Raw genomic sequence first — 10,490 nt, 5'->3', positions numbered from 1 at the left:
GTCGTGTGTCTCAGTATGTCGCTGACCTCTCTATCTCCAGCCCCACTCTTGCCTGATTTTTAGGGAGAAAAAACCAAAGGAACCAATTGAATAATTCGCCCTTTTGCATGTAGCAATGTAACCCCTTCCAAGGGACAATTCGTTATTTATCATTTGGGTGTGGGGGTTGGTGGGTTTTGCTTGTGGCACGATGAAATGTGCCTGAACCCTCCAAAATCCTTGCCCCCACCCCAGGATTGTTACCTAATCATACGTTAAATTTGGCCAAAATTTGTTAGTCAGATATTAAAATGAGAAACGGAATGAGAAAAGGAAGACCAGGGCCGGGTTGTTCAAAGCTGAGTTATGATAATACAGGGTTTGTGTGAAATTTGATTTCTGATCTGAAACCTTTAAAAGAAAATTCAGCTTAAATCTTTTTAATGATCAACGTGATGATGGGACGTTCTGAAAAGAAAAGGGAAAAATTTTCTTCAAAAGGTTTTTGAACAGAGAAATAAAGAAGCTTGGATTGAATTTTAACCCTGGGTTAGGGATTTTCTTCGTCTCATGTTTTTTGTTTGTATGTTTTTTCTAATGCAATTCACAACGCTAATAAACATGGCAGCCTGTTTGAAATTAGCTGATCCCCCCATAAGGCTCTCTATTATAATCCCCGCCTCATTTGCAGTTAATTAACAGTCAATGTTCCATAGTCCCCCTTTTAAACTCTCTTGACAAGGAGTGATCGATTCCCTCTCTGTTCCCCCCTGGGAACTACGTGATCCCCCCTAAAAAAACCCCTTGTTCCCACCCCCAGGCCATAAATTTAATGACTGCTTACTAATTATAGGTTGAGATTTGGCCAAAATTTGTTGGTCAGGTATTAAAATGAGAAATGGAATGAAAAAGGGAAGACCAAGGGATATTGAAATGTTCTGAATTTTTTTTTTTTTTTTTTTTTTTTTTTCAACTTCGGAATGAATGTCGTCGATTTTCTTCCCATGTTTTTCTTTCCTTCTTTCTCCTTTTCCTTTTTTACGAAACAGAAGGGATGGCCCATAATGCAATTCGCAACGCAATTAAACATGGCGGCCTGTCTGAAATAAGTGGAGCTATCCGGCTTAGCAACTAAATGTTTGCGGGAGTGAAGAATGTCACAGGATGAGGCTGTGATTTCCACAAATGACGATGCTACGGCCTGTAAGAGGTAGAAAAAACAGTTTTTCGATTCGTTGTATATAATCAGGAGGAAAAGGAAGGCTCCTCAACAGGAAGCTTAGTCACCCTTTCCTGATATGAAACCTAAGCTTATAATTCAGCTGACGGCCCGTGGGAGTTCTGTAGTTAACGGGACGAGTTGAATGAATAGTTTATTGAGGCTTCTGAGGCTTACAATCAGTGGCCCTAATCGAAGGAAGGGCGCCATCATCCGATCGTTTCCTCTGCTTTGATCGGCTTTGTTATTTCGGTTTGTGTCATCGCTAAACCGTTAGCTCTCCCGGTAAAATTTCCGCACAACCCCATACTACATTATGCATTCAGTTCTTGGATAGAGAAAACAGTGCCAAAAAAAATACATTGCCATTAGGAAAACAGATTTGTTTTACAATAGTATGGGGCTGTGCGGAAACTTTACCGCTCTCCCCATAATACACATTAAGATAGTCACTGAAAAAGAGGCTGAGACTTTTGGACACGTATTTTCTCCGCCTGTCTTCAGACTGAGATGCAAAGTCAGCAACTCATGACCACTTTGAACAACCACGGGTTTATGTTTAAAATTCTTAAGATAAACAATGGAAAGTGAAGCCATCCTCATACTATTGAGTAAAGCTTTCATAAAGTGTTTTGGATGGGATGCTTGAGGAGCAAATACTTAAACATGAAGAAATTGTGTCTTTGTTTCTTCCGAAGTGTGCGTAATTAGCTAGCAGTTCTGCAGGTACTATAGGTGTCACCTCCTTTCCTGCATGACCCCTACCTTCATTCCTTCCCCCTCACCCCCATGCTCAGAGGACGGCCTCCTATAAAGTTACCATGGAGTTATCATTTGATGTCCTTCAGAAGCTTGCTCATTTTTGGTGCAAGTTCTAGATAAAAAATTCCTTTGATTGATAATTATTTTATTTCTTTATGGAGTTGCTAAAAATTTCACCCTTGCTTGTTTGTTGTGATTTAGGTTTGCTGTTCAATTAGGTTACTGGTCAGACGGTTACATTCAACACTTTGCCAAACTAGGAGAGAGAAAGACTCCAGAAATAAACAGAGGTAACTTTATGGTTAGACAGGAAGTTTAGTGGTTCATGTTATAACCCTGGCTAAGGTCTATGTGTTGTGTTGTTAAGTAAAATACTTGCCATTAACCCTCACCATACCTCTTTCCACCTAGGGTTATAAATGGACACTGATGGGATGTTAAGGGAACTTGAAGAAATGCTCTAGACTTTTCCTCCTTCAAGGTGGAAAAGCAATTCTGCTACTTGCTTCATGTTGTGGCCTGTGCTGCTTTTTGTTTGGTGTGTGCTCCAAAGCATTAAACAGCAAAACTAGTGCTATTTTCTGTTGCATGACTCTCAAGGCTTCTCTGCTCTTTTTGCATGGCTCCAGTGCTTGGCACTTCAAAGCACATGCAAAGCCCCCAGTTACAAACTTAAGGCAGGTCTTGGTTCAAAAAAAGAAATATATGAAGGTTCATGAAGATATTACCTTTTTTAAAAACATTTTGTCCAGAAATCTGCTTTCATTTACTGCTTGGATGAGAAATTTGAGTTTATTGGATAGAATTCATCTCTGCCATCTTTGAACAAAACTGCAAGTTTGTTTGTAGTTTCTATGATAAGGTGATGAAGTGAAATTTATTTTCCAAATGATTAACCTTATCAATTGTTTTTTATTAAATGGAGTTCATTGCCTCTCTGCAGGTTACTATGCTCGTGTTAAAGGTATGCATACTCTGCTGGACCAGTTTCTTGCTAAAACAGAATGCAATTGTCAGGTTGTTAATCTTGGGGCAGGATTCGATTCCCTCTTTTGGCTTTTAAAGGTGAGTTCTAGTGCAAGATTTGGTTCTTTCATTAAGGGGGAGGCAGTGTCGTCAACAGAGATCTCAGTAATCAGAGGAAAAAAATCATATTTGAACCTCTCTCCTGGGTACTTGTCTTAACCAGTTCCACCTTCTTCACACCTCACAGCTAATTTCATTGATCTCTGCTATTTCGTCTACTCTCTTGTTTACTATTCTTTGCTGTCATCCAATCCTGAGTATCTGTTTCAGGCATTGGCATTGGAAACTGTTCAGTTTTCTTCCATCTGTTTTTGTGATCTTCCATATTTCACGACCATATGGCAGGACCAGTTGGACTAAAGTTTTGAATAGGCATATCTTGGTTCTCCTTCCAATTCCTCTGGCTGCCCACACCTTCCATAGCCTCTAACATACACCTCTTGCCTTCTGCAGTCTGTTCCCAATATCTTTACTGCCTCTGCCTTCCTTGTCTGCAAGAGCTCCAAGATACACAAACTCCTCAGCATCTTCCACTTCTTCACCATTCACCACAATGCTCTCCCTGTTCCTAGTAAACTCAGTTCTCAGTGTTCTGCACTTTCTTGCATTAAGTTTAAGGCCTACTCTGGCTGCTTCCTCCATCAATCTCCTAATCTGCTTACGCAAGTCATTAAACTTGGATGAAAGTAGTGCAATGTTCATCCAGGTATCAGAGCTGAAACTTCCCTTAAGATCTATCACCAAGCTGTAATTCTCTAGACAAAAATTTTCGCGTGAGTAGCTAGGCCAACAGTTGAGAAAGGTGGACATGTAGGTATGAAAATTTTGGTTGAGGTTTTAAAGATCTTGATATTCGCAGTCATGATGAAACCATGGCTCAAGGATCATTAGAATGTTAATTAGGTAATTGAAAGTGAACTTTAAAATGTACATGTCAGTAGTCAGACTACTGAACAGCTATGAAGTTTCTATTGTTGCCAAAAGGAGTTGTCACCTTAACAGGTGGGAGCTTGATATGGTTTTGAAAGTGATCATTGGAAATTATAAATTAAATGAAAGATAATTTGTTGTTTGTTATTGTTTTCTGCCAATTTTTCCCCTTTCAATCCTTGCTTTTATGATTACATTGTTTTTATTTACAGTCAAACATATATATTTGCCAAGTCTCAAAATATTATATCAACCCAATGGAGGGGACCTCAGAGTCCCGCCTAGACGATCAAAAATTTTCGTTCAACGTCATGTTTGTTGCACACAACATGGGGTAGCTAAACAAGTTAACAAAGTCAGCCCACATTATAGGTTTAGCATATTACCGCTTAAACCATGGCGCGCATCACATAGATTCGATCTTTGATTTTTTTTTTCTCCTGCCTGGGCGCCTTTGACACGATTTTGGTTTAAAATGTTTGATCGATTGACCGGGAATTTGGAGAGCTCTGTATCATTTTTCTGTTAAGAACCACATGATACAACAGTCTAGACTTCTTGATAATAAACACTTGTGTAAATTGTATCACCACAATCGCAATTAGTTTTATTACTCCACTGCAATAACTATTGTTAATTGGGGTAGTGTTTATGGTAATGTGAATGATTTGGATTTCTTAAAGGAAGAAAGTTTAGCACCCAAGCTGTTTGTTGAAGTAGATTTTGCGAGTGTGACTGGTAGAAAGTGCTACAATATAAGGCAAGTTTGATTACGAACCAGTGATCAAATACCGTAGGTTTCCTTATTTTGGTTTAAGGCTAGTATTTGTGTCAGAGTATTAAATTATGTTGTTAACTTTGTGGAAAATAAAAGAATTTGATCCAATGAACGCATCGGCCAAGTACCTCTGCATTTACTTTGCATTGATTTTGGAGACCAACAATGTGTCGGCCGACACATTACCGAAGTATTACCGACGTCAAAATAGCGGCGGCCGCACTCTACTGACTTTTCGACAACACACTTCCAACGGCAACAACGCGTCGGCTGACACCTTACCGACTTATTTCCGAAACCCTTCGGATTTACACGCACTGGAAGCGCATTGGCCGACACTACCGACCTATTACCAACAACTACAACGCGTTGGCTTACATCGTACTGACTCATTACCGACACCCTTCGTACTCACCCACAAATAGTGTATTAGTAAAAACTCTACCTACGTATTAACGACGTACCTCCAATACCAAAAACGCGTCGGCTCACACTCTATCGACATAATACGGACAGCTTTCGGCTGCGCTCGCTTTAACAGCATGTCTTCCTGCACTCCGCTATTAACTAAATTTTAATCTTTGAAGTATCTTTTTGTAGAAAGTGAAAGGCGAAGAAAAATTCTAATAATAATGCAATGCCTTTCCCTTGAAATTATCTTCTTTAGATTCTTAATAATCACGTTTGATGTGGAATTGCTCTAATGTGCTTATAATTCTTAGCAGTGTAGTTGTCTTCTCTTAAGGAATAGAAGAAAACTCCAAGAAGCATTTTCTCCAGACGACGGATTAAAAATTGGTAGGTCTTGTCTTGGTATGTCAAGTGTTTTAACGAAGTACAGATATATATGACACTATCGTGAAACTAATTTCATCGAGCTACGTATTCGGTTTTCACGCAAACATTTGAGCGAGTGATTGTCATAAGAACAAGGTAATCACATCTACCAATCACAACTATGGAAAATGTGACATTGCTTTTATTTACGTTGATCCCTCGGAAAAACCCCCCAAAGCCCCAGAGGTTAATGCTCCAAGGATTTGTGTGACATGAACATGTGTCCTTATCGAGTAGTAGATTGAAACTAACCTTAACCACTGGCAAACCACTCTATAAGTGAGTTGGCATGTTGTACATTTGAAAGAATTGTAAGAAAATGTATGGCAATAACGAATAAAGTACTGAATAATGACATTTTTAACGCATCTTAGTCTAACATTAAATTAAGCGAAATGAAATGTTAATACATGGAAAGATGTCGATGTTTAGCATCTCCAAGCTTTTCAAAACGCCTTTTCTCTGAATCGATCACGACCGTTGTTATCATGTGCTAGAGGAGGAGAACTTAGCCCAGGTTGACCTTTTTGTAACGAATGTAATTCACATCAACAATTTTCTTACTGTTTGTTGGTACCATTACTTGAATTGCAGAAGGGAGTGAAGCACATTCTAAACACTACCATCTCCTAGCTGTGGATCTGAGAGAAGTTGATACATTAGAGAGAAAACTAAAAGAAATAGGAATCGATAAAAGGTAAGCATGCTAAAGACATAATTTTTCTTACGAAACATAGAAAGTGCAGTTTTGAAATAGCTACCTTGAGTCAGGTTTTTCTTGCTTCTGTGAAGCTTTTCTATACTGTCTCGTATGGCTGGTTCTATTGCGTGTTTAAGCTGCACTTAATGCCATCAGAGCGTCGTGGCCGATTTGGAAACGGTGTGTACGCCGTATTCTTGTAGAAGGGTCTAAATGTGACGGCAGCTTTTACGGCTTACGGTTAGAATTTTGGCCATTTACAACTAAGAGTTGATTTATTTGAGTTTCAAATAAAAGTAACATTTTAACGGTTAACTAACTAAATTTTTCAATTTTACGCCTGACGGCTGTTTTTCTTTTTTAACGTGAAAGCCATTCAGACCCTCTTGTAAGCAGCAGCAAAGAACCTCTGATGCACCTCATATAGGGGGTTGAGCGAGAAATTTAGATTTGACGTCGGCTCCTTATGTGTGTGGTGATCAGCAGCAATGTTGATATTCTCATCTGAAAATGTTCATGATAAATCCTAATATCTTCATATACTTTCATCTTTCATCTTACACTAAATCTTCATTCACTCGGATGTTTATTTGTACCCAATTCATTGACCAGCTCCCAGTTGGCTAGTTAGCTCAATTGGTAGAGCGCTGCACCGGTATCGCAGAGGTCATGGGTTCAAATCCCGTACGGGCCTGAAATTTTTTTCAGGTCCTACTTACAACTACTAGTTTCAGTAGTGTTCTTAGCTGCGAGGATCTTCTAATTTCATCTTTCCACCGCAGTGCAAATATGTGAATTTTCATATATCTAAATCTTTAAATCCTAATATGTTTTTCCACTGTTCTTCTGCAGCCTTCCAACAGTTTTTATCACAGAATGTGTCCTGATTTATATGGAACCCGAACATTCAGCAGCAATTATTAATTGGGCTGGAACCAATTTTAAAAATGCTGTATTTATAAACTATGAACAAGTAAGTGTAGTTTAGAGTCTCAGTGAAACAAAAGGAAAAAAGTAAAGGTTGGCACTCAAGGGATCGTTAAAGGATTTTGTCCATGACAGATTCATTTGTGTATTTATTTATTTATTTGCAATCAGAGTAAAGAGCCCTGAGAAGGCACAGCTTCAAGTTACAATATGTGGACAAGTACTTTCATTATTTTGACCTTTTATGGTCATTATGACCTTAAAAGGTTAACACGTTGGTTTCCTGTTCGAAAGGTCCGGGTGTAAGGCTTGGTCAGCGTCGTTACGTTGTCTTCATAAGCAAAATACTACACTTTACACTTTAGGAAGAGGGTACCCTGCAATGGACCGGTGTCCCATTTAGAAGAAGCACCAATACTTCTAGTGTTCTATTGCCATGGAAACTGGGATGAACTCTGGTGGTTGTTAGGTCGCCTGTATGAGATTTAACTGATGTGACTGTTTTGATTTGATTTACTTATAGGTGAATATGCAGGACAGATTTGGTCAAATTATGATCCAGAATCTTAGGGTAAAGAAAATCTGTATTTATTAGAATCGTGGGCTAAATTAATACTGTATAGATGGCCGTTATTTTGTTATAACTGCGCATAACTTTTTTACACTGTTTTTCGGTGACTCGAGGGTCAAGTTATAAATGGTCGGATGGGATAATTAAGCGAAAATGTGAATATGTTTGTCTTTTCAGGGTAGAAATTGTGAGCTTCTGGGAGCAAATGCCTGTCCTGACCTCGAATCTCATGTGAGTTACTTTGCCTTCTGAGTTAACTTTATTGACTCTACAGTGAATTGGATGCCGCTTTTAGGTGATCTGTCGAATTTATGGCAACTTTGCATGACAATACATTGAACATTTCCCTAAACAGAAACAAAGATTTCTGTCGAACAACTGGGATGAAGCTGAAGTCCTAGACATGATGAGTATTTACAACAGCTTGCCTATTAACGACAGAGCAAGGTGTGTAGAACCTTCAAGTCTGATGAAATAGCTTTTGTTATGTAGGAACAGTGCTGGCTCTGTTAGGACAGCACTTTCCTCCTACAACTGTGCTCCCGAGTTTGATACCTAGACTCGTCATTACACCTAAGGATTACTACTATTTTGATAAGTATTGGGCTTCGCTGCGCGTGCATCGAGCTCGTTTTCTCCCTTGTTCTGCTTTTCTTCACTCTGTTTTAAAAAAATAAAACTCGCCAAATTTTAATTATAACCATCTTCGTTCTGGAATCAGTAGATGGAGAAACCTTTCCGTATAGGTGCTACAACCTAAGTGTGTGGATTGATTGATTGATTCATCTATTCAGTTCTTTTGTAAGGGATGCCTAAAATGTAAGCGTTGCTTATAAGCTTGACCCAGCTCGACAGTAATATTGTCCATTGACTGAGGATGCCATGTATTTGGTGCGAGCGTAGAACAAAGAGAACCTTAAAGACCCCTACGATGTGATATATAATAAATGATATGATATGATCGATGTGATCGCCGCACGTTCGGATGTTTGTGCTTTGATGCTCTACCAGTGAGCTACAGAGAACCCGTTGGTGAGTAAGGCCAGCACCATCTTCATGTGTGACACTCGTCATTTATCCTGTTAGGATCGGCAAAGTAACAAGCTTTGTGTGAGTAAATAGCTAAGACTAAAAATCGGATTTCGCGGAGCGATGGTTAATTGCCTTTAATTACTTTTACTCAATCGTTCAACGTGTGTGTTGCTCTACAGAATAGAGAGAATAGAATTCCTTGATGAAGTGGATCTTTTACATCAACTTCTCTCCCATTACTGCATATCCTGGGCCGTGAATGATGCCTCACAACTTGGTAAGTAAGAGTTAGGTTTAAAATATTTTCTGCAGTTCTTCCGTTCTTCCGTGGGCCTCTTGTTTCGAGAGTGGATGTGATGAATTTATGGCATATCAATAATTTTTATATACCACTCAGGTGAATAGTGCTTTTAACGCACGCTGATTGGCCGGTTCGGAAGTGATTAGCAAGTACTATTGACCTCCATTTGTGAATGATTGTTAACTGTTACGTCATTTCCATTTGTTCCTCCTCATGCGTCCTAAAGGCACCTTTTTGTGGCTTGCAGGTTTGTCAAGCATTTCTTTTGCGACTTAGGATGTAATTATTGTGGAATGCATTTATTTTTTCTGAAATGGACTTAAAGAACTTTTAAAGATACTTGACAATAAAGTGCATTTTAATAACACGCAAACTGATGGACTTTATCGTCGTCAGACTTGGAGGAGGCCTTCAGTGCAGGCGTCTGATAAGGGCGAGTTAACGTTATAACTTCGCGATCGTTTAGTCGACCGGTCATGTTTGATTTAGTGTTAGAATGTACTGTAGATGAGGGGGTCGCGAAAGGCCAATTTCTATTGCCCCAATTTTAGTGTGACACAACCAAAAAGATCCGACAAACCCCATTCCCCCTCCCCACTAAGAGTTCAAATGAGCCATCCTCGCTGAAACAAAAAAAATTGAAGCACAATTAGAGCCAGAACCTGAGCCGAACCTCCAGCCTCCTAAACTGGGTACCACACAGAGAGAACTGAGGTTTACAATATTCACAGAGTTAAATATTCCTATTATAACGGCTAAACCTAATCTCCTGTTCAGAGCATTTCTTAACGAGACAATACAAACTATGACGCTAGTCTCAATATCTCAAGAACCCAATTACCCTCTGTGCTATTTCTTATTTGTGCCCACATGTATCAAACATATGGCAAGCACGTGCACGGTCAATGTTATTGACCTCTCTTGGTGAACGCAATTTTAATAATTGAAAACAATTTTTTTTACTGCATGACGAAGAAATAACAAGAACTTTTCTTCGCAACAAAAGTGTTCCCGCCTTCCGTAGTCATTTTCTCCTCAAGCTCTTACAACGAGCAAGGGCGAACATTCACTATACGAGCTTATCAGAAGCTAGACTACAAGCAGTCCCTCCTTTTTGGCAAAGTCCGTCGCGCGAATTACTAAAAAAATGTGACAAAAAATTGATGTTAGATGAGAATTGGATGAGTCGATGTTAAAAATTGATGATCAAACTCGCGTGATGGTCTTCGCCGAAAAGGAGGTACTACTCGTAATGTGACGGGTAGCTGTCACCTGGTATTTCTTTGTAATGAGTAGACGAAACATTAGAAACTTCTAATTAAAAGTTGCAGTCATCATATCAAGGAAACAATTCGATATGTTTTGGATTCTATTACCTCGTATAATGATTCCTATTTTTTTACAAAATATCGGCTTATAGGTGTTGAC

At 39.1% G+C, this 10,490-nt stretch overlaps 1 protein-coding gene across 3 annotated transcripts; it reads left to right on the top strand.

Moving 5' to 3' along the window:
* Window positions 1-1,100: 1,100 nt before the first annotated feature.
* Window positions 1,101-10,395, top strand: LOC113679339 (leucine carboxyl methyltransferase 1). Of its 3 annotated transcripts, none has more exons than XM_089185928.1 (12): window positions 1,101-1,189; window positions 2,162-2,250; window positions 2,904-3,025; window positions 4,600-4,676; window positions 5,446-5,492; window positions 6,126-6,228; window positions 7,084-7,204; window positions 7,682-7,729; window positions 7,907-7,960; window positions 8,085-8,176; window positions 8,941-9,038; window positions 9,310-10,395. In XM_089185928.1, exons 1-12 carry the CDS (start codon window positions 1,134-1,136, stop codon window positions 9,336-9,338), a joined length of 936 nt encoding a protein of 311 aa, XP_089042054.1. In that variant the 5' UTR covers window positions 1,101-1,133; the 3' UTR covers window positions 9,339-10,395. The 3 variants fall into 3 exon arrangements, with proteins under 3 accessions (XP_089042054.1, XP_027052094.2, XP_089042055.1); XM_027196293.2 differs by having other exon boundaries at window positions 5,440-5,492; XM_089185929.1 differs by having other exon boundaries at window positions 5,440-5,492; window positions 9,159-9,435.
* The last annotated feature ends 95 nt before the right edge of the window (window positions 10,396-10,490 follow it).

This window comes from Pocillopora damicornis, chromosome 10 (assembly GCF_964200805.1).
Source record: "Pocillopora damicornis chromosome 10, jaPocDami1.2, whole genome shotgun sequence".
NCBI classification, from domain to species: Eukaryota; Metazoa; Cnidaria; class Anthozoa; order Scleractinia; family Pocilloporidae; genus Pocillopora; species Pocillopora damicornis.
The sequence above is the reverse complement of the archived record's forward strand: the minus strand, read 5'-3'. Positions and strand labels throughout refer to the sequence as shown.

Coding starts and splice junctions, on each gene's coding strand:
- LOC113679339 (XM_027196293.2), top strand. CDS start 1,134: ATGTCACAGGATGAGGCTGTGATTTCCACAAATGACGATGCTACGGCC. Junction 3,026..4,599: donor CCCTCTTTTGGCTTTTAAAG/GTGAGTTCTAGT, acceptor GATTTCTTAAAG/GAAGAAAGTTTAGCACCCAA. Junction 9,039..9,309: donor GAATGATGCCTCACAACTTG/GTAAGTAAGAGT, acceptor TGTGGCTTGCAG/GTTTGTCAAGCATTTCTTTT.